Source organism: Rhinolophus sinicus, linkage group LG06 (genome assembly GCF_036562045.2).
Source record: "Rhinolophus sinicus isolate RSC01 linkage group LG06, ASM3656204v1, whole genome shotgun sequence".
Classification (NCBI taxonomy): Eukaryota; Metazoa; Chordata; class Mammalia; order Chiroptera; family Rhinolophidae; genus Rhinolophus; species Rhinolophus sinicus.
In genome coordinates this window covers 157472298-157500167 of record NC_133756.1, presented here as the reverse complement: position 1 = coordinate 157500167, position 27870 = coordinate 157472298, and the positions used below count along the sequence as shown (strand labels likewise).

Below are 27870 nucleotides of genomic sequence, written 5' to 3'. Positions count from 1 at the left end.
AAAACACATCTTGCGGGTAAACTCTATTGCCTTCTTGGTTTGTACATTTTGAGAAGCAAGCTGCCATGTGGGAGAGGCCCTTGTGACAAAGAACAGCAGGCAGTCTCTAGGCAACAGCCAGTAAGGACTGAAGAGCCCATGAGGAACTAACACCAGAGAGCTTGAAGCAGATCCTCCCCTAGTTGAGCCTTCAGATGAGACCCATACCCTGGGCTGACACCTTCATTACAACCTCGTGACAGACTGAAGCACACAGGAGCCAGCTAAGCCATGTCTGGATTCTAGAAACACAGAAACTATGAGATAATAAATGTGGGTTGTATTAGCCAGTAAGTTTTGGGGTAATCTGTTATGCAGCAATAGACAATACACTGATGAAAGAAAGAAGACCTAAATAAATGGAGATATAACACGTTCCTAGATTAGACAATTCTAAATTGCTAAAAGAATCTTCCCAAATTCATCTATTGATTTAATACAACTCCAATCAAAATCCAAGTAGGATTTCTTTTCTTGAGAAACTGAACAGCTGATTCTAAAACTACAAAATTCCTAGAACAAAACAGAAAAAAATCTTTGTGACTTTAGATCACGCAACTTCTTAGATACAATACCAAAAGCACAATCCATTATCACATTTTGTAGCTGGAACCTACAGAATGGCTTCTACTTTATCATACAGATATTGAGTGGAAACAGAAAAATAGAAGACCCAGAGAGTGTGACAGAAATAGATGAGATATCCCCTAATATACATTCTCTCATTTTTCCTTAATAACAGAATCTTCAATTTAGACACATAGAATAGACTATATTATTTCTTCTTTATGGTGAGGTGTAGCCATGTGACTAAACCGTAGCTAGTGGGAAATGAGTGGAAGTATGATGTTTAGCTTCCTGAGAAGGACCCATAAAGAATAGGGTGTGCTCTTCTATACACTTTTTTCTTGGCTGAAATATGGATATAGCAGATGGGGTTTTGGGGTAATCTGTTATGCAGCAATAGATGGGGCAGAGGTTCAGCAGACATCTTGGACCAGGAGGTAGACAACACATGCTGAGGATGAAGGAGCAGCAAGGTTTCTGAAACCCCTCTACACGCCTACCCTGGACTTCTATTATGAGAAAGAGAAATATAGTTTTGTCTTGCTTAAGCCATTATTGTCTTGGATTTTTTTGTTACTCACAGCCAAAGCTAATCCTAACTATACATAGTGAGTATTCATTCCTCAAAGGCAGTGTCAGAATGAGACTACTGAAGAACTCTTGCTCTGCAGACTATAGAGCTGTCTATAATGGGTTCCACTCCATTCCCAGCCTAGTTTTTCTTCAATCTTCTCTCCGAGACTGTGAGCTTCCCATACAATTTCACTAAATTCCCTTTTTGCTCAAGTTACACAGAATAGGTTTCTCTTGCTTGCAAACAAAGAACCTTAACTAATAAAACAAATTTTGCACACTTTGGAAAAATTTGATGAGTGTTTGGGTTAAGGGTCTACTGTATGAATAAAAGAAAAAAATTGCCTAGGATATAATTTTAGACTCAAAATAGGCCCACGTCATCCTACTTTTCCCATTATGCTGCTTATCATGCCCAGTACCTGTAGCCCAGTAGTAAATATCCCAGTCATTGCTAGGCTCATTAATCAGGCGATCATAGAGGTTCAGCTGTTTCTCTGTCATGTGGTGCAGATATTCTTTAGCAAAGAGGCTAAAAACAAGAAAGAGAAAGAAGTTGAAATGCTGTCTCTAGTCAAAGAGAAGTGTCACCAACACCCCTGTCCCCTACCTAAGCAGAATGCAGTTTTCCAGCATTCCCCTCTTTCTGCTCTCATAGAGCAGGCGGGCTCTTTTGGTTTCTATGGATTCATCATTTCGCTCCTGCCATGGAGGCAAAGGGATTTCAATCATATCTTTTTGGGAATCTGTTGGGCTGTCACCTTTGCAGAAGCGTCTGAATGATGTCATGCTGAGCAAAGGAGACACTGGGTGGCGCCTGGACAGAGCAAGCATCTGAAACAAAGCACAAACATCTTTTTAACAACAACAAATAACATCATTGTCATTCACTCAACACATTAGATGCTAAATGCATTCGATCTCATTTAGTCTGTAAGAACTTACGCTGCTACTGACTCCACTCTACAGTTTAGGAAGTTGGAAGCTCAGGGAAGTTAAAAAACTTGTCACCCAAATAGTAACTGCAGTTAGGATCAAAACCTAGCTAAAATTACAAACGTGTTCTTAATCAGTGACCTTCCAGAAATAATCCAGCAGAAATATTTTCTCCTTCCTTTGCAGTCCCTTAAAATTTTTACAGTATGGTTTGTATTCTAGTCACTAGCCTGTGTCAAAATCTGAGCATACAGTGATGGTATGGGTCCTAATCCCTCAAGGACTCCTAGAGAAAGGCAAAAACTATCAAGATGTGATGAGAAGGTGGTGATACAAGCAAGACGACAGAGCAGGAAGCACCACATTCTCCTTCACCCACAGAGACACCAACTCCACAATATACTCGGGACACTATAGAAGCCTGGGGGCTGAGAACAGAGCTGGAAGGCTTGTGGCACCTTGAGAAGCTGCAGTAGTACAGACGCCAGAAGGAGTAAGAATTTATGAGCTCCCGACAAAAGAAGCCAGCAAATTCCTCTAATTAGGAATTGACATGCACAAATCCAGAGAAGACATATCTACTCAAAAGAATTGGGAAGCCCCCAGAATCTCTAGCAGGGCTGCCTGGTGAAGATCTTCCTTTGAATAAAGCCAGTCCAAAAACACTAGGAGAGGTGGCTGTTTTATCAAATGCGTGGATCCCAACAAAAAATTGTACAGGACACAAAGAAACAAGGAAACATGGCCTAATCAAAGGAACAAAACAAATCTCCAGAAATCGACCCTAAAGAAACAGAGGTATATGAATTACCTGACAAAGAATTCAAAATAACTGCCATCAAGATGTTCAATGAGGTCAGAAAAACAATGCATGAACAAAATGAAAATACCAATAAAGGTAAATATTAAAAAGAACCCAATGGAAAATATGAACTGAAGAATACAATAACTGAATTTAAAAATTCACTATTGGGGTTAAACAGCAGACTTGATCAAGCAGAAGAAAGAATGAGTGAACTCGAAGACAAGTCATTTGAAATTACCCATCAGAAGAAGGAAAAGAAAAAAGAATGAAAAACAGTGAAATACACCCAAGAGACTTATGGGACATCATCAAGCACACACTACACACATTCTGGGAGTCCTAGAAGAAGAGAGAGAAAGGAGCAGAAAGCTCATTTGACGAAATAATGGCCCAAACTTCCCAAATCGAGGGAAATGAGTGGAAATTAAAATTCAAGACGCCCAAAGGACCTAAAGCATATTAGACAGCAACACAAAAGCATATAAAAGCATAAAGCTCACTGGTAAAGGTAAATATGACAAATATAGAATACTGTAATATTGTAACAATGGTGCATAAATCACTTTTAATTCTGGTATAGAAGTTAAAACACAAAGACTTTTTAAAAAAACACACCTATAAAATGTTAATGGATACACAATATAAAAATATGTAATTGTGATATCAATAACATAAAGTGAGAAGGAGTAAAAGAGCAGAGTTTTTGTATGAGATTGAAGTTAAACGGTTATCAGCTTAAAATAGTTATTATGTTGTATGTAAGCCCCACAGTAACCACAAAGGAAATACCTATACAAGATACACAATAGAAAGTCAGAAAGGAATCAAAGTATGCTTCTACCAAAAAAAAAAAAAATCAACGAAACACAAGAAATCACATCAAGGGAGGAAAAGAGGGACACAAGCTCCAAGACATGAAGAAAACAATTAACAAAATGGCAACAGTAAGTCCTTTCCTACCAGTAATTATTTTAAATGTAAATATATTAAACTCCCCAACCAAAATAGAGTGGCTCAATAGACAAAACAAAAAACAAAAACAAGATTCAAGTATATGCTGTTAAAAGAGACTCACTTGAGCTGTACGGCTACACACAGGTTGAAAGTGAAAGGATGAAAAAAGATATTCCATGCAAATGGTAACCAACAGTGAGCAGATGCCTCTACTCATATCAGGCTTTCAGTCAAAAACTGTTACAAGAGATAAAGAAGGATATTATGTAATAATTAAAGGGTCAATCAGCCAAGAAGATATAACAATTATAAATATATATGCAACCAATATCAGAGCACCCAAATATATGAAGCAAACACTGACAGAACTGAAGAGAGAAATGGCAACACAATAATAGATTTCAATACCTAATTTCAACAATGGATAGAACATCCAGACAGAAGATCAGTAAGGAAATAGAGAACTTGAACAACACTATAGATCCAATGAACCAAACAGATATATACAGAACATTCCACCCAACAGCAGCGAGAATATACATTATTCTCAAGCACACTGGGAACATCCTCCAGGATAGATCACATGTTAGGTTATACAACAAGTTTAAGAATATCGAAATTGTATGAGATCTTTTCTGACTACAACGGAATGAAACTAGAAGTCAACAGCAGAAGGCAAATGGGAAAATTCACAAATATGTGAAAATTAAACAACACGCTCACAAACAACCAATGGTTCAAATGAACCAAAGAAGAAATCAAAAGGGACATTGGAAAATATCTTGAGACAATAGACACAACATGCAAAATAGCATGAGAAGCAGCAAAAAGCAATAGTAAGAAAAGTTTACAGTAGTAAACACCTACATTTAAAAAAAAAAGGAAAAGAAAGAAAGATCTTATGATGCGATGGGAACTCATGATAGGTATTAGAGAAGATTTAAGAGGAGGCTGACTTAAAAACAGACAGAAGAGGCGCCCAGAGGCGGTGGGGCCAGCTCCACCCGGGAAACAGGTGAAATCCGTACTGGTTCTTACAGGAAGACTGATCGTTCCACGATACTACAATACAGGCAGCTAGTGGGCTCTGGAAAGGGTGAAAGCGACTTGAATCTCCTAATTTGCAAGCTCGACCTCTCCTTGGGTCTGTCCTTGCCTTAGGCTGTCAGGCAGTTGGACCGCTCCTCGCGGTCTCCAGGACTGCGGAGGAAGACGAGACTCAGTTCCCACTGTGACCCGCCCAGGACCCTACGACATCCATTCTCACCCGCGCCAGAGTCGGGAATCCGAGCGCCACTGCCATTTTTCCCGACCTGTACCGGAAGCCTGCGGCCCAGCCACTTCCGGGATCTCCCGGACGCCGACCCTGCGGAAGATACGCCCTAAGCCGGAAGATGCGTGCCTGCGTAGGGCGGAAGTGGCTTTGCGTGTGACGCCAGTGGCGGGGTAGGGGGGAAGGCGGGACCTGGGGGCCGAGAGCGGTTCGCGCGCTTCGGGCCTAGTTCGGACTCGCCGCCTCCGCCGCCATATTCCCGGTAACGGGGGCGCGCGGCCGGGGGCCGGCTGGGCCGGAAGAGGGCTCGGGGCCGGCGCTGAGGCGGGGAGGGGGTCGGTTGAGTTTGGGGCAGCCGGAGTCGGCGGGCGGGGGTTGGCGCGGGCCTTTGTGGGAGGGGGCCGAGGGCGCTGGGCCGGGTCTGTGGGGAGGGAGCGGGGCGGGCCTAGCTGGGGGCGAGGACTGGGCTTGGATGTGGAACAGGATCTCCGGGACTCGCGGGGATTCTAGCCGGGGCCGCCCCGGGGCCTAGGCAGGTGCGTTGGGCTGGGGTTGCGGGCTTCGCCTCGGGCGTTCTTAACGACGCGGTGCGAGGGCCTCTAGGAGCAGAGGCCTGGGGTTTCCCGTCGCGCCACGGCCCCAGCGGCGTAGCTCGGGTCGGGCCCGAGGGTGATGGGCAGCGAGCCCCGCGAGCCCCGGCGGCCTGGGAGAGCGAGGGGCGGCGCGAGCCGGGGGCGGGGCGGAGCGGGTGGGGCAGAGCTTGGGCTGCCGGGGAGGCTGCGTCTCTGGAGACGGGAGGTTGGCGACCATTGCCCTCCTTCCAACCCGGGCCCTTCATGCCATCTAACTCTTGCCTCTCCGCAGTGGCATCTTTCTTACGTTGTCCGTTCTCCGGGCCCGCGATCTGCCTTCCGGAGCCATGTCAGAAGGAGTGGACTTGATTGATATATATGCCGACGAGGAGTTCAATCAGGTGAGGGGTCATCGGGAGTATTGGGATTTTCCAGGATCAGCCAAGGAATCACTTCCAGCAGACTTGCAGTGGTTCCCAGCTATGCTAGCTAGCCCGTGAGGATTTGCTAGGCCTGAACACGCCTCATCGGGTCTAAAATTGTTCCTCTAGTACAGATTTTCAAGACTTCTGACCATTCCGCTTTATGTTACTATAAGCCTCCAGGCTTAATTTTAAAGGCTTTGATTTAAGAGCAAATAAAAATCAGGTTTAATAGAATGGTGAATCAACCTGTGGAGCTTGCTGCCCCAGGAAGCCAGAGTTGGATGTTTGTCTCCTCAAAAACTAACCACACTTAAAAATCAGAAATATGTTTGCTGTGGTTGTCACGAGGATAAGGTTGATACCTGTTGCTTTGTGATTCTGTCAAACTGCGGCTGGAAAAATGTAGTCAGTCCCCTCTCCCATTAGATAGTGCGAAGTCACACTGTAAAAGATACTTTAACGTTTAATTTTAGCTCCATTACAATTGTTTTGCATTTTCCTTTGATAAGTAGCTTAAGTCCAGTCTTAAGTCCATAGGCATTTTGGTATAATGCATTGTATTGATGAATCTAATTGGGCGTTGTGAGGAGAGGTAAAGGTTTTGGACAAACCAGTTAAAAAGCAGGTATAGGGGTGGCTGGTTAGCTCAGTTGGTTAGAGTGTGGTGCTACTAACACCAAAGTTGCTGGTTCAATCCCCACATGGGCCACTGTGAGCTGCACCCTCCTTAAAAAAAAAAAAGCAGGTACAGATCCACTCACATACCCTGAAATGGATCTGTTGGTCCCTTTGTGTTATGTCAAGGAATGTTATACAGTGATTTCCCTTGAAACAATAATCTCATATACAATTCAATTCTGAGTTCTTGTCAAATCTCAAGAATGTTTCAAAGTTTCTATTTAAACTGATTAATGTCTTGCCTGGATTGTTTTCAACACTGTTCTACTTGAGTAAGCTGGTTTTTCCCATTGGCATCTTTTATTGGGTACCCATAAGGACCTGCAAAGAGGATAAAAAGAATAAAGAAGAAAAGAGCACTGTTCGGACCCTGACTTTGATCTGAGGCAACAGAGGAGGTTGAAATACATGTAATTTTTTTTCACTTGGCATAAGTTTACATTTAAAAAGATTTTTAATACATTATGCCTTTTTAACATGGAATTTTTAAAACATGATAATAGCGAGAGTAGTGTCAAGACCTTGTACCCATTATACAGCTTCACTAGTTATACTTTTTTTTTTTAAGTTCTTTTTTTTTAATTGGGGAAGGGGAACAGGACTTTATTCAGGAACAGTGTGTACTTCCAGGACTTTTTTCCAAGTCAACTTGTCGTCCTTTCAATCTTACTTGTGGAGGGTGCTGTTCAGCTTCAGGTTGTCGTCTTTTCAGTCTTAGTTGTGGAGGGCACAGCCCAGCCCCAGGTCCAGCTGCTGTTGCTAGTCGCCAGGGGTGCAGCCCACCATCCCCTGCGGGAGTCGAACTCGGCAACCTTGTGGTTGAGAGCCTACTGGCCCATGTGGGAATCGAACCGTCAGCCTTTGGAATTAGGAGCAAGGAGCTCCAACCGCCTGAGCCATCGCGCTGGCCCCACCAGTAATACTTTTTAATAGTCATTTTCCCATGTTTCCTCAGGTAAACTGAAGTCACCTACATGTGGCTGCTGATTGGTTTAAAAATAGGAATTTTTTTTTTTTTTTTTTTAAAGATTTTACTGGGGAAGGGGAACAGGACTTTATTGGGGAACAGTGTGCACTTTCAGGACTTTTCTCCAAGTCAAGTTGTTGTCCTTTCAATCTTAGTTGTGGAGGGTTCTGTTCAGCTTCAAGTTGTTCTTTCAGTCTTAGTTGTGGAGGGCGCAGCTCAGCTCCAGGTCCAGTTGCCGTTGCTAGTTGCAGGGGGCGCAGCCCACCATCCCTTGCGGGAGTCGAACCGTCAACCTTGTGGTTGAGAGGATGCGCTCCAACCAACTGAGCCATCTGGGAGCTCAGCGGCAGCTCAGCTCAAGGTGCCGTGTTCAATTTTAGTTGCAGGGGGCGCTGCCCACCATCCCTTGCGGGAGTCGAGGCATTGAACTGGCAACCTTGTGGTTGAGAGCCCACGCTCCAACCAACTGAGCCATCCGGGAGGCAGCTCAGCTCAAGGTGCCGTGTTCAATCTTAGTTGCAGGGGCAGAGCCTACCATCCCTTGCGGGACTCGAGGAATTGAACTGGCAACCTTGTGGTTGGGAGCCCACTGGCCCATGTGGGAATCGAACCGGCAGCCTTCGGAGTTAGGAACACGGAGCTCTAACAGCCTGAGCCACCGGGCTGGCCCAAAATAGGAAATTTTTTTATTTTTAATTTCAAAGAAGTCAGATAATCACTTATGGATAAAAAGAAAGGTTTAGTATATTAGTTACAAACCATTGCTTTCCTCAGTTACTTTGAATCAAACTTGTACTACTTTTAACAAGTTATGGTTTGTTTTTTAAATACAAGATAACAAGGAAAGAGGAAGGCTCCCTTTATGGAGGAGTCAGAGTGGAGTTGGCTCTCTTCCGTGGGTGGATAACAGTGCTGCTGTGTCCATGGGGAAATGAGCAGAACAAAGCCCTTAACCACAGGAATAGTTACATTTGGTCTGAGAAAATGAGATTTCATAACTTCTCGAGCAGTGTAAGTTGTAGGTCATCGACAAGACACAGGCCTTGTCCAGTGGTCCCTGCTGTGTCAGTAGAAGTCATTGGCCTCAACAGTTTTTGTTCTCTGGTCACTTTTGTTAAAAAGGACTTTTTAAAGGGAGGCCAAAGATGGTGTGAGAGAACTAGTAGATATGTGTGCCAAACAGTATTTGATGCTTGGCAGGTTGAAGAAAGTGTAGATTTTGAATGTCATGTCTTGTGGATGGTCAAGGTGGGGTGTTTTTTCCTCCCATAAATAAGTTAATTTTTGGCAAAGCTGGTTTTAATGTAATTTGGGAGCTGCTAAAGAAATAAAAACTCTGTCTGGCTAGGATTGTTAGAAGCAGACTTAGACTGAAGGCGACCAGTGCGGATAGTGTTTCTGAATGTTTTAAGAATGTTATTGATTCACCCCAAGCTGACCCACGCACAAAAACTCTGTCACATGTACTTTGCTCCCCAGGGAAAATGAACAGAGTTCCTAGATGGGACCCTATGGTGCTGACGCCCTGGTCTCTTCCAGCGTGGGCTGCAAAAGCCTCTTTTGCACAGCTGCTTCACTTCTGCGGCATTGGGAGTCTTGAGACTCACAGCTGCTCTCATGGGCTGGGGAAAACTCTGGGAAAATGACTGAGAGCTGCCTTTCTCCTGAGTGTTTTGTCTCTGTTCCTTGTATGAAGACAGGCAGGCGCTTTGCACAGTATACTCAGTTCTCTTCCTTACTTCCATCAACAAACATTTATTGAGCTACTTCTGTTAGCTAGGCACCATGTTGGGACTAGTGAGGTAACAGGGAAGATAAAAAACCAAATGGGAATCCCTGTGCTCAAAAGAGGTGGTGTTCCTGGTGGTTGAGGGCAATGAGCAGTGACAGGAAAGGAGGAGATGAGCTGACAGTTGTGGAAATGGTGATTATAAAGCCAAAAATTGTTAGCTTTGGTTACAGTTAAGACAATGGTATCAAGTAGGTTGCTTTGAGAAAAGTAAATCCTAGGCTTTATTACTCCCCTCAGATATCAGGGAAAGGGGTTTGGAATGTGGGAACATTGAGCATACAGGTGAGGAAGTTCTTATTTAAATTTAAAATTCTGCAAGTTCTTTTTTGTTAACCAAGAAGTTTCATAAGACAAGCGCAGTTCTCCCTATACTACTAAACGCAAAATTCTTCCTGAGATGTTCATACAGTATTAGATACGTACTTCCTTTTTTTGCTTCCTGGAGTGTAACCTACAATGCATGTAAAACATTGTATTATTCACTTAATGTATAGAATTAGGTTGTGCTTTAAACTAATCCATCACTGCATAAATCATCAGCTTATTTGGTTAATCAGAGAAACCTCAGGCCCTTATCTGTTTTTCTGTTTCACCAGCTGAAGAAGTAAAATGAATTGTTGTTGCTAGCAGATTTAAATCCAAAGACAACTTGATACATTGTTTCTTCAGTAGAGTCCTCAGCAGGCCTCCCCTGTGTATCAGAACAGTTCCCACCAAGGACTGTGAACTGAGGTTCTATGGCCCAGAGAAACCGTTTGAATATTATGACAGTTTTGAACTCTTTGAATCCTTTTGTGTTTCTTAAAATGATAAGGTAATCCATACAACAGGGTCTTCCAGGATTGAGTCTGTCATTCTCTAAGGTACCCTGAAGAAGCCAGTTGTTCGTCTAGGCTCACAGTGCGGGGGATTTCCTGCTGGTAGTATCTGTTCGCTGAGCTGTCCACATTTGCATGTTAGTTCATTACCCAATTATCAATAGTAATTTTTGTACAACTTTTAGACACACATCTCTGAATCACTGATACTGCATGGAAGGAATCCCAATTTGGTTCCATTGACTATCCAAGGTGGTGTGTTTCTTTATTCCCTTTAAGTTCCACTTCAAAATCCTTGATTTAAAAAACAAACAAAAAACTTGGTGTGAAGTAGGATTAAAGCATTGGACAGGATCAAGTGGTTTCTAAGCTGTTTCTCTATCTTGAACCACGAGGGCAAATCACCATAGCTAGTACACAAATAAATAAATAAGCGACTTATCTAGAATTGGGGCTGTTTGAAACGTTAGGGCTATGAAATTTTACACACAAAATGTCACGTTACTAACCCTAGCTGTCTTCACCTTATTCAGTTTATTAGCTACCCTGCACTCTGCAATGTTAGCTTCTCTCCCTGTTCTTCACACACACACACACACACCCACACCCACACCCATTTTTGTGCAATACCCTTATTTATATATTTGCCTACCTAGAACAGTGTCCCTGTGCTTATTTGCCTCACTGATTCCTTTTCTTGATTTGAAGTTACCCCTAAAACGTTTACTCTCTTTTGCAATTCTCTTTCTGTTATTTTTACAAGGTTTAAACTCCTCTCCTGTGGGGTTTCTTAGCATATTCGTGATATTTGAAATATTTACATGCCTCAGGAAGTGGAATCCTTCCCCTCAAACAATCTAAAAGTGTTATCTTTGTGTGACTTCTTCCATTGTACTTCAGATAAGCTGAGAAAGTAAAAGATTGTTTCCAAAAGTTTGTAATGGTATGTACATCTAAGAATGAATTTTGTAGTGTACCTCGTCTAGTCTCCCTTCACTCAGCAGTTCTTGGGATGGTGTTTCAGGGAGAAAGTCATAGGAGCTTCCTGTCCTGACTTGCATTAGGGGAAGTGCCTCTCTGTCTTCAGGGAACTAGATATAAGTTACCTGACATAGGTTCTTCCTTTATTCACCTTTGTAAGAAGACAGCGGTGACCTGAATGAGCTGTAGTTCGTTCAGCTAAAACACTTTAAACTTTTCCCTGTATCTGTCATTTTGGCAGCAGCATCCTTAGCACAGTTTGAATGTTAGAATTGTTACCTGAAAAAAAATACTTGTCTAAGATAATGACATTGTAAAATCTGAAACACTGAGGTCTCTTGATAGTAGTTCTTGTGGTGTTAGGATTTTGGTATATAGTGTTAGCTTGGGCTGCTATAACAAAACACCAAAAACGGAGTGGCTTATGAACAACAAATTTATTTCTCATAGTTCTGGAGGCTGGAAGGCTGAAGGCAGGTTTGGATTCTGATGAGGGCCCTCGTCCGGGTTGTAGATCACTAACTTCTTTTGTCCGTACATGCTGGAGAGCGGAGCAGAGCACACACATTGCGGGGTAGGGTGGGGATGGGGAACCCACAGACATTCAGTTCATAACAGTAATACATCACGTGGGTAAAAAGTATGTTTTGCATATCATCCAGAATACACATTTATATTGTAAATGCTTACTGTGACACAGCTTATGAAATAGGTGATTCTCCTGTTTTCTGACCCTTATATTTTAGAGAACTTTCCATTGTTTTTGTGTATCGTTGAATGTCTGTGGCATTGCTCAAAGATGTCTCTTACATGGGTGTCATGGTAATGTATTGGATCTGCGTGTCACTTGAGAAATAGAACTTATTAAGGGAAAATCCCCGAGAGTTATTCCCTTCCCTTTTTTTCTTTATGTTTCTTTGATGGTTATTAGAAAAATGGAATTGTGTACCATGAGTTTTAGAGCTTCCCTAAATCATTTGTGTGAATCAAATAATTTAAACCAAAACCAGTAACTCCCATTCTTTTATGCATTTTGATTCCCATTTTAACATGCTTTCCCCCTGCTTTCTATTTCTAAATAAATATACCCTGTTTTTTATTAAGTAGAATAGTAAGTTTTGTGTAACTCGATTTTGAAAATAGCGTAAGACGTTGAAGTTAAATTTTCGTTAATGGATCTTAGTCTTTTGAAGCTCACCTCGTTGAGAACAATAGCAAGTGCATCTCTGTGTTCCTAGTTTGCATTGTTTAATCATTGTGTACCTTTTAATTCTCACAGGTGGCTAGAGCTAGAAACATTGGTAGACAATTAACAGCATCTAGGGAGAAAAACCTACATAAGCATAATTAAGTGAAATAGTTTTAAATGAGGAAGTTTTCTTGCCTAGTTTCCTAGAGTAGGACAAAGAAATTTTGTACGTTGTTTTATACAGTGTTTAACTGGATTCTAAGTGAACTAGAGCGAACTAAAATGAACAAAATGAAAGGTTTGCAAACCCACCTCTGCCAACCCCTCATTTCTTAGGACCCAGAGTTCAACAATACAGATCAGATTGACCTGTATGATGACGTGTTGACAGCCACCTCACAGCCCTCTGATGACAGAAGCAGCAGCACTGAGCCACCTCCTCCTGTGCGCCAGGAGCCATCTCCCAAGCCCAATAACAAGACCCCTGCAATTCTATACACCTACAGTGGCCTGCGTAATAGGCGCGCTGCTGTTTATGTGGGCAGCTTCTCCTGGGTGAGCAGGGGCAGCCACAAAGGTCTGTGGGTGGGCTGGAGGGAGAGCGCTGGGAGGTGATGGCATTTTCAGAAACCACTGTTGCACTGTTTTGTGCTCTGATGGGGTTGGATTTCTTTTTCCTGGGATCAGGTTGGATTGATCTCTGAAAGAGAACTATCCTGAGGACGATCTGATGCCGAAGAAAGCAATGATTAAGTGGGTAGTTGCTTTTTCTGCCATCTTGTTACCACCCCTGACCCTGGGGCTTTATGTCTAGCAGGGTCATCTGTGGGATGAGATTTCAGAGTGAACACCTTGAACTCTTGGTGGTCATTAGATGGTCCTGTGATAATGATGGGTGACAGGGATCAAAGACCTTGATAGCTCTAGTACTTGGGGTAGGTGGTGATTGTTGTTCTGCAAGTTATTGTGTGACATGTTTTTGGGCTGGTGGTGGGAGGTTTTTCCAAATTAGGAAATGTATATACTGAGGGGAGAGTTTCTGACATTGGGCAACTCTAGTCTATGAGATCTGTAATTAAAAGGTGCTGGTGTTTGAACTGATGACCAGCTGGCCCAAATGGCAAAGTTAAAATAGATTTTAGTCTTCTCAATCTCTAAAGATGGAGTTTGGGTCAGGGGGTGGATGGTTTGGAATTCTGTATGGGTGAGGACAATAAGAAAAGCCTGTACTAATTGAAATATTGATGGGCTTTTGGGTTTCCTGTGGGAGGTTATGGGTATGATTAGAATCCTAGGTTTGGGACATTCTGGGCTGGGGGGAGGGGTTGCTCTTGACATTTCTTCCTTTTCCATCTTGCCGGCCCCAGTGGACCACAGACCAGCAGCTGATCCAGGCTATTCGCTCTATAGGAGTCTATGACGTGGTGGAATTGAAATTTGCAGAGAATCGAGCAAATGGCCAGTCCAAAGGGTGAGGTCTGGATTTGAGAACCCCTTTTAGTTTGTAACAGAGCTGCACTGTATTTTGGCCCTAGATTTTAATCCCTCCCGCCCCTGGCCCAGTTGACTGCTTTGGTTTATGCCAACTGCCTTAGAATGGGGACCTAGCTGCAGTATAGTAGAACAAGATCCCCTGAGGGCAAAGAAAGCTGATTTCTAATTCCAAATTAATAGGAAGATTATAGGCTGACACCTTTTTGTTGGTAGGTGTGTGTGTGTGTTTAATAATAGCAAGATAGCTTTTGCTTTGCCAGTTTTCACTAACAGTGGAAGAGAATTTCTTTGTTCCTCTCTCAGTTGTCTAGATCTCACTTGTTTTTTTCTTCTTCAAGGTACGCTGAGGTGGTGGTAGCCTCTGAAAACTCTGTCCACAAGTTGTTGGAACTCCTGCCAGGAAAAGTTCTTAATGGGGAAAAAGTGGACGTGAGGCCAGCCACCAGGCAGAACCTGTCACAGTTTGAGGCACAGGCTCGGAAACGTGAGTGCGTCCGAGTCCCAAGAGGGGGTACGTGGAGACCATCTGTATGAAGGGGGGAAGGTGTGGGTTTGTGTTCTGTGGTGTAGGCACAGCCTACAATGTGGAGGAGGTGGAGGGAGGGTGTTGGTGGCAGCTCGGTCAATAGGTTGGTCACAAAATGAGGCTCGTGTACAAGAAAGAGCACTGTGCTGGGAGTCAGGTAGGTTCCGGTTATAGTTGGGTTCTGCCACTAAGTCGTATAACCTGGGGCAAGTGGCTTTACTGCTTAGGGCTTATTTCCTCATCTGAGCAAGATATATGATGTTCAAAGTTTCTGGCAACTCTAAATTGTGTTTCTATCTAAAAAATCAGTGTATAGTGAATGGGCTTAATTGTAAGACATGCTTCTCTAAAATTATAAGCAGCCACCCTAAAATGTAAGTAAGGTGTGTAAAGATGGCTGTAATTTTGTCATAAACATAGATTGGAAAGGTGCTCTGTGAAGAGTTGACCAAAAGGAGTGCTGGAGAAGAAGAATTTAAGTGTTTCTCCCGCATTGTCCAGGGTGCCCTTTCAACCACTGGATATTTTAGTCTACTCGGCAGGTATTTCTCAGTAGTAAAGAAAGTTGCACCGGACTACCTTAGCTCCACGATAGGATCCTTTAAGGTCACCTTCCTCCCTTTATTCTGACTCTACTCACCAAGCCATCTTCTGATACTGATTTGGTTTCCCAACTAGGCTCTCCTACTGGGAAGAGAATGCACTGACCAGCTGACACAAGTTTTCCGTCTGCTTGGCAGTTATGTTTCTCATTGTAAATTAATAAATTGGCATTCTGGTTTATGAATCAGTCTCTTGTGAGTTTGGTTAGCATGAATCAATTTCCTAAGGTTTGATCACCCTGGATAAACTGTTAAAATTGAGTTTCTGAACCTGTAAAACCTGAGGACCAGACCTTGGATTGTCCTGACCTCACAAGGTGCAGCCACTCTGCAGCGCCCTGCCTGAAACAGCCAACTGCCTTTCCTCTTCTTTTACTACAGGGGGGGTGTCGGGGGGTGGCAAACGTCCTGCTCTCAAAATAGTGCCTTGTATTGATTGGGTGGTCCACTGGGACCTTGTATTGATTGATTGAAGGTGGAAATATGGCCACTTCTCTCTTGCATAGGAACAGCTATTCCTTTAACTAGATTGAGAGCCTAGATGGATGTGGTGTGAGCTCCCATTGCTCTGGGTTAGAACGTACACTTCTTCCTTGACAACTTGAATTTTGAAGTCCCTTCTGTTTCAGAATCTTGCTATAATTCAGCCCTCTTCAGACTTTCCTAAGGTGCATAATTTTACCGTTGCATCAGGGGTGACATTCCTAACTCCATTCCTTGCTGAAATGGTGGTGACTGAGTGGTGTTTTTCTGCTATGTCATGTTGATGGACTTGGCCTCTGTTAATTCACGAAGTACCGCTGGTGGGCTTCCCTTTGCTTAAAAATGGTTGCTACTCTTGGGATGTGTAGCCATAGATACAAAATAGAAGCCTTGTAGATGTGGGAACAGTAGCCAGGAAGGGGCTAACTTTCGTAGATCACACTTGTTAATTGTTTTTCCTTCAATTTGAGAGATCCTGGAGGAAAGCAAGTTGCCATGTGTTTGAGACATGAAAAGCAAGAGAAGTGCTGTGATACACACTGGTGATACACTACGGTAGAGAAACTCGTTGCCAGGGTGATTCAGTCCACCTTATATTTTAGTCAGGAGTTGGGGTTTGCTAACAAGTTTTAGTTTAAGGAGCACTCCTCTCTCTCTACATTTGCCTACTGACAGCATCTTTCTGCCTCCAAGACTCCCCAGGCTGTGTGATCATGTTCTTTTGTTGGGTTCCACATTAACCAGGTTTAGAGGAGACTGTGAAATTGGAGAGAGGGAACAAATTTAACCAAGTGACGAGTGTCAGAGCCCTGTTCCCAGCTGTGCACAAACGTGTTTGGAGTCCCTGTTGGCAGAACAAACACCGTGCCGGTTTGCTGTGATGCTGTTCCTGGTGTTCTGCCCTAGGGGGTTGAGCATTGGGGCCATTGAAATGTAGTGGGAGTTCCCAGATTGGCGGCATGTTTTGTACCAAGCTCTGGCTAGGAGTCCCTGCTGTCAGCTGTGTGCCATCTGCTCATTTCTGTAGGCAGATCTTTTCTTGGCTTATCTCCCATTTTCTCTTTACCTCTCAACCTACAATCTTCTACTCTTTCTTGTGTACCTCTTCTCTGTCCCAGTTAACCAGTTTTGGTATGTGAGTGGAGGAAGTGTCATCCATCCCCTGCCCTTCCCTCTCGTCCCCCAAATTCCCTACCCAAAGTGCCTTGGCCAGGAGAAAATTCCAAGTGTACAGCAGGATAGAGACGGTCACCTGGTACCCGTCTGAGGAGAGAGACCCTGAGCGCTTATCGGGGGACATGGGATTTCAGATGCGCATGAATCCTGCTGAACATTAGTGAACGTACTTCAACACTGTCATTTCTCTTGGGTTATTAGGATCCTTTTGCACTGAAAAATAGAAAAGAAATCTGAGAGTAAATAAAACTCTGAAGCACAGAGTTCTGGATAAAGAGTGTTCTTTGACATACAGAATTTAGGGTGGTACTGCTTTCTGGGTTTGTGTCTTAACTAAGTTGCCTCTGACCTTTTTCTCTGAGGCCAAAGAAAAGATGGTTTTACCTTCTTTTTCAGCCGCCTGTCACCTTCCTCAGTATGGTGTCAGATGACTTACTGAAGGATGAGCTGGTCCTGTGGGTATGTCTAAAGCCTGGGCGGTAACAGCAGTTCCTTTTTGCTTCATAGGAATACCTCCACGGGCCCACTCCCGAGATTCTAGTGATTCTGCTGATGGACGGGCCACACCCTCTGAGAACCTTGTATCCTCATCTTCCCGTGTGGATAAGCCCCCCAGTGTGCTGCCCTACTTCAATCGCCCTCCTTCAGCCCTTCCCTTGATGGGCCTGCCCCCACCCCCAATTCCACCACCTCCACCTCTCTCCTCAAGCTTTGGGGTCCCTCCTCCTCCTCCTGGCATTCACTACCAGCATCTCATGCCCCCTCCTCCTCGATTACCTCCTCATCTGGCTGTACCTCCCCCTGGGGCCATCCCACCTGCCCTTCACCTCAATCCAGCCTTCTTCCCTCCACCAAATGCTACAGTGGGGCCTCCACCAGATACATACATGAAGGCCTCAGCACCCTATAACCACCATGGAAGGTAAGAACTATCTTGTTCCTTTCAGATCTGAGCCAGGTATAGTAGGGTAGACAGCGTAAAGCATTTTGTTCACCCGAGGAAGTGAGCGAGCACTGAATTCTTATATTTTCCCTGTGGAAATTATTTGCCATAGTGTTGAGTCCTGGGAAATACTTATCTGTTAGATGATATTTTTATTTGGTGTCTTGTTTGCATCTCAACCTCTTGACCCAAACCATATCCATATATCCCTTTGTAAGGAGCTTGATTAAATTGAGTGCCATAGTGGCTGTTAGGGAGCCTGTAAGTGACTAGCAGCGTTGGGTCATGCCAAAATTAAATACAGGAGAAATTCTGTCCTTGCAGAGAACATGAACACATAAAACGTGAACAGGCTAAGAACCACTTAAGGCATCACACAGGAGAGCGTAATTAAATAGCAGGGTATTATAGAGTATGGTAAAGACAATAGGGTGTGGGCAATCAGGAACGATATTATCTCTCTGCAGCCGAGATTCGGGCCCTCCGCCATCTACAGTGAGTGAAGCAGAGTTTGAAGAGATCATGAAGCGAAACAGAGCGATTTCCAGCAGTGCCATTTCCAAAGCGGTATCTGGAGCCAGTGCAGGTAACTCACCCTTACCTTTGTTACCTTTTCCTTGCCTTTAGTTTTTACATTTTTCCGTGTTTTGCCATTTCCATTGGCAAAAAATCCAACAAGATAAAATTGGAGCACTGTTCGATTTTCAAGAGTGGCATGTTTTTAAAAACAATATGTAACCTAATTTCTTGGCTTATGGGATGCTCTAGTGCTGTTATTTAGACTGTGTCTACACCTGCCCCATGAAAGCCAACTTAGTGCCTAGAATATAAAGAACTAATACCATCTTATTGTAGTATTTATTGTAGAATGAAATTCCTGCCTCATGGAGATCTTGACCTCAGTGGGGCTAGTGTCTGTGCAGTGGATCCAGTGCCACATGTAGACTCTGGGTTTTTAGGACTAATGACTCAAATAGATGATGGTTTGACATGGAATCTAGTTGCATTTGGGGGTCTAGGGAGAGCTGGTGGCCTCGTGTGGCTTATCCTAGAAAGAGGCAAGTCTGTTGGCGTCATCTTAAGGCATAATATGCTTTTACAGCTAACTTTTGCCCGGCTGTCAGTGTTAAGTGGACATAACCAGAAGCCATGACTCTTGACAGCCCCGAGCACAGAATCTTTGGTTCCTGAGAGAAGAAAATAAAGGAAGCTGCAGGGTTCTCGTCCAAATTTCACATCATGACATTAATCATTCACTTACTTTCCATGAGTTTCCCACGTAAATGTAAATATAGATTGTCAGGTCTCCTAAGAAATAAGGTAACCCTGAGTATGATCATCTTTTTTCCGTAATTTCCCATCTTTGACTATAAAATTTGAACCCACAAGGTAGGTTAAAGATAGGAAGTGTGTATATTCTCTTTTTTTTCCTTTAGAAAACCTTCACTGGCATCTGAATAAGTCTTTTTTAAATTAAAAGGCAATCTGTGCTCATTATAAGAAGTCAAATACATAGCGGACTATAATGAAAATAATCACTGTTCCTCACCAATTCCTTCACACTGAGATAATCAAAAACTGAATCTCTATCTCCCTCCATTTTCTTGTTTTAGTCACTCAAACCACAAATGTTTATTGAGTCCTTATACAATAGGCAGAACTTCCCCCGCCGGGAGAGCTGGCATCCTGGTGTTCCTGGACCCACAGGACCGTGGTTCCTCCACAGTTTCTATTTCATTCTTACTGCTTTGCCCAGAAGCAGCTGCCAGTCCTCGTCACTAGACCCTGGTCTGGTGTCATGCTTTCCTTGCGTTATTCTGTCCTTAATGCTTCTGACTTAGCTTAGAAAAGCGTTGTGCAAGTTACCAACCCTGTGGCCACTGTCCCTGGGCCGGCATTGCTCAGGTTACGGAAGGAGGCGCTAGTTCTTGATGGCAGCATAATTTAAATAAACCAAATGTTTAAATATACATATGTGTATGTATATGTATGCTTTGTACACATTTTAGATGTACATTACATATATATACACATCTGATTATAGATTTAAAATAATTTAGATAGAAATATTCAATGTGAATAAATGAAAGGTCCTCTACACATGGACCACCTACAAGTTTACCTTTCACAATTTAGTGTCTATCCAGGTTTTTTTTCTGTGTATATAGCATACGTACAATTTTGATGGCTTTTACAAAAATGAAATACTGTGTTGTATTTCAAAAAAATATTTAAAACATTAATATATTCTGGACATCTATTATATCAGTGTATAATAGCACCTAATGTTGAACACTTACTGTGTGCCTGGCACTGTGCTAAGTGCTTTACATGGATTACTTTGTTTACATACAGATATACCTCATGCTTTTTAACAACCAGATAGTATTCTGTAGAACTAATGTTCTGTAATTTATATAGCCAGACCCTATTGGAGGAACTTGAAGCTGTTTCTAATTCTTTAATACAACAAACCGCTGAAACAAGCACTGTTAAACATACATAGTTGTGAACAGAAGTGTAACATTTTTAGAATTCCTGGGTCAAAAAGTTTGCACATTGTTTGTCTTAATGGATGTTGTCAAATAACTCTCAGATGATGCACCAGTTTATACAGCCACTAGCAATATCTGAAAACATCTGATTCCAGACCATGTAAATATATGTGCATCCCGTTTTAAACCTCCCACTCCTGCCTCCTCCATTTTCCCGTGGTTCTGTGGGGCAGCTAGTTCCTCTTGGTGTGGGTCCTTCTGAGTTCTCCTTTGGTCCAGTTAGTTTACTGCCTCTGCTCATCCTTGGCCTTTCCCATCCATCCCCTGTCAGGGGATTACAGTGACGCGATTGAGACGCTGCTCACAGCCATTGCTGTTATCAAACAGTCCCGGGTCGCCAATGATGAGCGTTGCCGTGTCCTCGTCTCCTCTCTTAAGGACTGTCTTCATGGCATTGAAGCCAAGTCCTACAGTGTGGGTGCCAGCGGGAGCTCGTCCAGGTAAGTTGACTGCTTCAGCAGCCTACCCCCCCTGAGCAGCACTGTTCCGGGATTGGCAGGGTAGGAAAGGAGCCCAGAGTATCTGGCAGAGACCGCGCTGAAAGAGCAGACTTAGCCCTCATGTCTTCAAGGGGAAGAAATTAACCAAACATTTACATTGATACATGTTATAATGTCTGGAATCTGTGTTGGGTGAGGCAGTGGGCTTATTTAACAAGAGACAAACTGGTATAGCTAAGAACATGGGCTTTGGAGCCACACATTCTTGGGTTTGAGTCCCAGTTCTGCTCCTGATTACCTGTATGACCTTGACTATGGAATTACTGAACTTTCCAAGCCTCATTTATCTCATTTTTTAAAAAAGGACAGTGGTAGTACTGATCTTACAGACCTGTTGTAAAGATTAGGTGAGATAATGCACGTAAAGCTCTTAGCACTGTGCCTGATACATTAGTAAGATCCCAACAAATTTAACTGTTCTTATTTTCCCAGAAAAGACTAGTCTGCAGAGCTAACATACTCAGACAGTGGGTCCATGATAGAGTAGTGGAGGGCTGATTTAGACAAATAACTAGAAGACACCAAAACACAACACTTTAGGAAAGAAGGTGATAGGCCCTTTGAGTGTGGCTGAAGGATCTTTCTAATAGGAAAAGACATCGGTCCCGAGAGAGGTCACCTAGCCGGTCCCGAGAGAGCAGCAGGAGGCACCGGGACCTGCTTCACAATGAAGATCGGCATGATGATTATTTCCAAGAAAGGAACCGAGAGCACGAGAGACACCGGGATAGAGAACGGGACCGGCATCACTGAGGAAGGTGGGATGAAGCCCCGTTCCTGGCTGGCGGCTGATCTTTTGTGAAAGAAAAATTACTGATAGTGAAGATTTTTCTCTCTTTTTGAAGCAAATAAAGGGGATGGGAGGACTTTTGATTCAGGAGGGCAGATTTTCTGCTTGTTTGTCAGGATTCTTTCCGTGAGATGGACCTGAGATTAAGCTATTTTTGTTTGTGTCTTGGCTGCTTTCCCCTGGTGTCTGAGACAGCAGGGCACGATGGCTGAGGGCAAGTGCCATGTCTGCAGGCAGTGCCAGTGGGAGTCCAGCCCCTCCAGCTGCACCACTTCTGCTCCTCAGCTCCTCACTTTGTAAACGGGTAATGAAAGCAGCTGTCTCATTAGATGGCTGAGTAGTCAGTGAGATAATCCATAGGCGTTTAGTACTCGTAGTACCTGTCACATAGTAAGTTCTCAGTAAGTGATAGCCACGTGATCATTGTTGTTATATTTTAAACCCACCAGACTTTCAAGTTACAAAGTGAGAAAGTTGACCAAGACAGAAATTGAAGACCATTGCCTAGTTGTTCATTTTCAAGGTGCAACATTAATAATTTTAAGACTTAAAGCTATTAAAAAGATTTTGAAAATCAGGGTGCTTTAGTCAGAGGAGAAGGCTGATCTGAAAAAAAAAAAATCTCTAATAGCATGAGAAACGGTGTGCAGGAAACTTCAATGGAAGGATATATTTGTTTTGGGAAAAAAGCTTATTGACAGCAAATTTATTTATTTTTTTAAAAGCAAAACAAAAGCAGGAGAGTTGTGGGGTGGGGAGCATATTAACTCAGGTAATTGAAAAATTGAGTTAGGCTTTGCTGGATCCAGGGGTTCCAGCTCTATTTTCATTCTCAGACGGGCTCCAGGTTACATCCCACCAGCTCGGCAATCCCAACTGAAAGAAAGCTTCCAGCAGATCTTTCTAGTATGTAAGAAAGCAAGAATGGTTGTTGACTTTGTTTCTATGGAGATCTTTAAGCATAGTCTAGACTCTGGCTAGGACGGTCTGTTTGTGGTTCCTGAAGGGTGCTGTACGATCCAGGTGACTTTGGGGTCTCTTCTCAATTCTGTGGTTTCACATCAAGTGCGTGATGAAGGTGTCCTGGTTATATGCTGATACATCGTAATTGAGAAGGAAGGTGAGGAGTAGGAATGGTTCTGGTTAGTATCTTGGGGGTGGGTAGATGGACGATTGAAGAAGGGAACGGAAACCCTCCCTACCACCTGAAATCCTCGAGCAGTAAGTAGCTGGACTATAAACAGTTGGAAAACTGCAGTATTTTGTTTAGTGACAACCTACTAACAGATAAGAAAGGAGTCTTGCCCTCTACTGTGTTGTTTGGCATTAACTTAAGCAGAATTACAGCTGGGAATTTTGTCATCTTCTGTAGGTGGCAGAAAAGTAGAAAAATGAAAAGTAACATTTTTTACCCGCCTCCCTTCTCTGTTCTTAAACCATTCATTCCACAAAATCTTAGAGTGCTTGATGTTGAAATTTAGGATACCCCACATAAAATCAGTTAGGTTGTGGGTTCTAGATACTTCTTTCTAGATTTTGCAACAGGGTGAGTTTTGGGAGGTGCCCATGTATCAGAAAAGCAGCCCCCACGGGAGGTAGAGCCCACAAACAGCTCTGACCCAATTCAGTCTCGGGAGTGGGCAGGAGGGTAGGCGTTAGAGGGTCTTTGATCTGGTCTCATTCCTTCTGCAGCATAGCAGCATTTCGCTTCTCATGTTGGAGCGAGCGCAGTTGCTAGTGTTGCTTGTGGGTCTGGTGTCACCACCCTTGCCCAGTCCTGCAGTCCACAGTGTGTCCTTTGGAGCTGACGAGGACAAGAGTGACCAGGGAGATGTTACTTGGTCCATGCAGAGCACAAGTTATAGTCTCAGGCCGCATTCACTTTAGTAGTTAGAACACGTAACTGCATGTCACCGTTCCTGGTGGCTTTGCTTGTAACAAACAGCCTTTTGGCAGAAAAATTGTGGGATCCTCTGATCATTAATACCTTGGGGGGACTGAACATGTGAATCTGAGACTTTTGCTGTCATTTTGTTTCATTTCTTCTACCTGTATAATGGGACTGTTTCTTACATTGTGAGGATGATTCAATTTGGATAACTGAAAAATCCTATAACCTAGTACTTCCCAGACAACAGTCGTTTTGGCTGGTGCAGGCCTATGATAAGATGAGGAAGATGAATTGTAAGGCAGGTTTTCCAAGTCCCTAATTTTTCCTATGTTGGTTATTCCATTCAAATAATAATTTTATTCAAAAGAACTGAATCAGACACCCTAAAAATGTCAATTTCTCACATTCTCATCCTAAGGACTCTTAATTCCATCTACAGTTACCAAGTTGTAACTTAGGAGATTTCAAGTTAGGGAGCTGGTGCATGGGCCTCATTTATCTTAAGAGCATTGTAAGCTCTATGTACAATACCTTTCAGTTAGAAAATACTATTCCTATTGTATGAATGAGTGTTCTGTCCAGAGTCAGCAATAGAGATCAGTAATCGTTTTTGTCCACTGTTCCCTCAGGATAGGCACCGCCTCTGGGGCCTGAAGTCTGGTCCACTGTAGGAGCCTTTGGCTTCTGTCTGCATTCAGACTTTACCACAAAATGTAGCCAGAACCTTTAAGAATTGGGTGCTATAGTTTATTTCTTTTGATGCACTAGTTATCCTCTGTGTTTTTGTCTTAGGACCAGTTCCCAAAGTACAACTCTTTCAGGGTATGTGCACGTGTGCTTTGGAGTTTGAGGGTATTCTTAAATAATTGGTGGTTTTTACTTTTTGTAGTTCTTGGCTATTGTCTCATTATTTTATGATCTTACCCTACTTGAAATACAGTCATTCTCAACTTATTCCTAACATCCTGGTCCAATGAAAACTAAGCTTTCTGCTCCCTTTTGATCCAGTGTAAAGATTCAGAACCCTAACTGGTGTGAAATTGAGAAGGCGCTGAGGGCTTCAGTTTTCCTTATAGAAAGTGAGACACATGCCTTCCTGCCTAATAGGTGTTTAGGGAGGCCAGCAGGCAGAGGCCATAACCGAGTCTGAGGATCCCACGCTAATATAATGCCATTCCGGAGTGTGGAAGGATCACACAGCTTTTTCTCTTTTTTTTTTTGGTCTTTTTTCTTGGCTAGCTCCTCCAGGTTACAGAAGTGCATAAATAAAGGGTGAGCATTTGTGTACAGGCTGTATTGCCAGTTTGGGCATTAGTAGAAATCCTAAACCTGTATTTAATCCCCCTTTTCCCATTTAGCTGTTCATTCTATTTTATATGGTCAATCTAACCAAATCACCCCCCACAGATTGATGTTGCAACAATAGAACAAGGGCTGAGTGAACTGGGGACCTTAAGTTGGGTAGAGATGTGACAAGTGGCTTAACAGTGCCTTCTGTTCAGCAAAAGTTCTTAACTGTGCTTTGACCCTGTTTCCCCGAAAATAAGACCTAGCCGGACAATCAGCTCTAATGCGTCTTCACCAGCTTGGTGTTAGGATACTAGGTCCCTCACCCACAGCTGTCATCTGGGAAAGGACTTAAAATCTCTTGAGTTGTAGTATAACTTAGAACATCTCTGGCTCTGTGTGTGTGTGTGCACATACGTGTACTCATAAGAATGCTGTTTGGAATCTGGTTTAACCAGGGCTTCTTTCAAAGAAGAGAAAGGTTTAGGAGTTCCCTGTGTAAGTACATGCTTCCTGCCAGGGCCTCTTGGATATTTTGGGTTAATGGAGTTGGTTACGTACACGTGTTTTCTCACCGTTGTACCTCGCATTTCCAGATTTCCCCCTCCCCTTAAGGTAAGCTACGACTTGTTCAGAATAGATTTTATGAAATAGTATTTAAACTCACCTTGCTCCCTTATAGCAACTTCTCCTGAAATGTTGTAGTTTCCATACTTTTCCAGCCAAAGTCTCCTTTTCAGTCAAACTGCTTTGAGACTTCATTTCATTGTCTGTTTTCCCGCCCTAACGTATGATGTCACTGCTTTTTTCTCTCTGCTCACTGTAGCTTTCCCTCCAACCATTCCCCTCACTACTCACAGTGCCAGACACTCCCAGACAATCCTGCTTTCTTTCTTTTACTTTCCCAGGCTTGTATTCTCTCTCTGTCTACATCCCCTACTTCATAGGTTATACTTTAGAAAATGCCAGTGTAATTCATTTAAGCCCCTGTTAACCAGAAAGTAACCTCTAATTTGTATTCTCTTCTTCTCTTCTGATGTTCTCATTACAGGAGTCTGGTTGGAAGCAAATGTTTTTTTAATGGACTTGCATCTCCTCACCTTGATCAGGACTAAAGGACGGAGGCCGCTCCACCCCTTCCCTTTCCTCTAAATCCTTAACCCCCTCCAGACACCCAGGGAATCCCCTCTGCCCTATAGGATTGAAGACTTCTTGGCAGCCCTCCCTACCCCACACCTCCGTTTGCCAGAGGAAAGAACCTAAAGACTTCGTGTGGTGGTGGTGGGGGTGGGTAGCAGACAGGAAGAAAATTTGTCCAGGCCCCTGGTCTCCAGAGAGAATGGTGCTTTGTCCAAGGAAACGTATATGAGTTTCTGATTCACCAGGAGCAGTTCAGTGGTGAGGATGATGGGAAGATTTCCTTCCCAAAGAAAATGGATCCTCTGTTTGAGATCTATCTAGGAGAAAGACTGGGTGTGCCAAAATATGCCCAGGGTCCTGCCCGCAGCACTAGGTTTGATGGGGCGAAGAGGGTCCAAACCCCTTGCTAACATACCACTTCTTTGTTTAACTCCTTTACCTTCCCAGCCCTTTGAGGGGGGACCGCGAGAAAAGAAATTACCTTACGAAAAGCTTCTGTTATTCTTGCTTTTCCCTCTTACATATTGACGGTTAGTTTCCCTGACCTCCCAGAGGGCTGAACCCTTCCAGCTCTCTGCCGCCCAGTTGCCTCAGTGGGCTTGCCCCTCCTAAGCAGAGAAGGCCTGTGAAGTTGCTTTCTGCTGGGGAGCCCGGCAGAGCCAGTTACCACCCTCTGCTGCTTCGTGCTTGGTTGCCTCTTGCAATAACCAGCTCTACTAGGTGTTCCTTTTCCCTGGGGCTTTGCCGTTTCACAAGTGGAGTCCTTCCCCCAAGGAGGCTGCTTCCTTGTTTTAGAGGAAGGTAGTGCCATTGGGAGGGTGGGGACATAGGACCTCAGCACTGAAGAACCCTTGTGAAGTACCAGGACTAGGGAAGGAGGCAAGTTGGGCAGGATACAACCTACTTCCATAGGCTTTTCTTCTTTCAGGTTTGATGTAAGCGTGGGCTTGCATCCCCCAGGTACATACTTTTACTTATTGTGGGATAACCTAGCACTAGTAGTAGATGTAAAAGTCACAAATTTGGTGTCTTTCCACCTTTTGACTATTGACTTAATAGCTCCCTTGCTCTGCCTGGAGGTACTTTCTGCCTCTGATAAGGAGCAGGGAAGAAGTGGAGTCGGACTTGAATGAGCTCAACTCAGAGTTCTAAGGACCACCACTCTGGGGGCCATTTTCCACACAGGCATATGGAATTGCTTTTCCCGTAACCCACATTGTGATGTGGTTGTTGCTGAAGGAAGAAGCAGCAACAGGTCCTGCAGTACGCATGGGGCAATGGGTGCTGCTTGTGCATTCATCACAGGGCATGTGACAGCTAATGTGAGAAGAGACGTGGCATGTGAGGTGAGACTTGTCAGATGTAGGGTCGTTGGAGACCCTTCTGGCTCAGCGGGGAGACACTGAGTTGGACTGAACCCTTCCTCTGTTTCCTGCACGTTTCTGACATTGCCCTCAATTAGTCACTGAGGGAGTTCCCCCAGGGTTGGAGAGGCACATTCCCTTGGGACAGAGGCTATGGGTTTGTAGCTCTTCCCCTGTCCCCAACCCCATCCCCACCTCCACTTCAAAATGGCACCCTGCCCAACCGGCCAAGTGTTAAGTGATGTGCTTACCCTCGAGAGCAGCTCCGGGTGTCTTTTTAAAATGTAGAGAAAACCAAGTAAGGTGACAGTTTAAGGGAAAAATATATATAGAATACCAGAAAAGCCGTTTACCTGGAGAATTTTTTTCTCCCCATTTTTGTTTTGTTTTTACTCAATGACACATTTTTAGTTTTATTTCCTGATAGCAAAAGGAAAAAACCCACCCCCCAAAAAGGCCAAGGTCCTGTCCCCCTGTTGTCGGTGATTTGTTTGTCTTTCTGATAGGTTGAAAATTGTGTAATAAACTTGATGACGCTGTCAATCTTTTA

The 27870-nt window shown here is 43.6% G+C and overlaps 2 protein-coding genes across 5 annotated transcripts in view; one reads left to right on the top strand and one right to left on the bottom strand.

Annotated features, from left to right (window-relative positions):
* Window positions 1-5300, bottom strand: part of SDHAF2 (succinate dehydrogenase complex assembly factor 2) — a 12382-nt gene extending 7082 nt beyond the window's left edge. The window contains exons 1-3 of the mRNA XM_019754087.2: window positions 5142-5300; window positions 1790-2013; window positions 1602-1711 (exon numbers count right to left, since the gene is read on the bottom strand). Coding sequence (XP_019609646.2) covers window positions 1602-1711; window positions 1790-2013; window positions 5142-5177 — 370 coding nt within the window. The 5' untranslated portion in view covers window positions 5178-5300. The remainder of the gene's footprint in view (window positions 1-1601; window positions 1712-1789; window positions 2014-5141) is intronic.
* Window positions 5287-27870, top strand: CPSF7 (cleavage and polyadenylation specific factor 7). 4 transcript variants are annotated; one of them, XM_074336465.1, is made up of 10 exons: window positions 5287-5409; window positions 6012-6120; window positions 12906-13124; window positions 13937-14040; window positions 14402-14547; window positions 17358-17772; window positions 18261-18379; window positions 20620-20788; window positions 21439-21606; window positions 25868-27870. In XM_074336465.1, exons 2-9 carry the CDS (start codon window positions 6067-6069, stop codon window positions 21599-21601), a joined length of 1389 nt encoding a protein of 462 aa, XP_074192566.1. In that variant the 5' UTR covers window positions 5287-5409; window positions 6012-6066; the 3' UTR covers window positions 21602-21606; window positions 25868-27870. The 4 variants fall into 4 exon arrangements, with proteins under 4 accessions (XP_074192566.1, XP_074192562.1, XP_074192563.1 ...); XM_074336461.1 differs by having other exon boundaries at window positions 14402-14574; XM_074336462.1 differs by having other exon boundaries at window positions 5350-5482; window positions 14402-14574.

Coding starts and splice junctions, on each gene's coding strand:
- CPSF7 (XM_074336461.1), top strand. CDS start 6,067: ATGTCAGAAGGAGTGGACTTGATTGATATATATGCCGACGAGGAGTTC. Junction 14,575..17,357: donor CGTCCGAGTCCCAAGAGGGG/GTACGTGGAGAC, acceptor TTTGCTTCATAG/GAATACCTCCACGGGCCCAC. Junction 18,380..20,619: donor GGTATCTGGAGCCAGTGCAG/GTAACTCACCCT, acceptor ATCCCCTGTCAG/GGGATTACAGTGACGCGATT.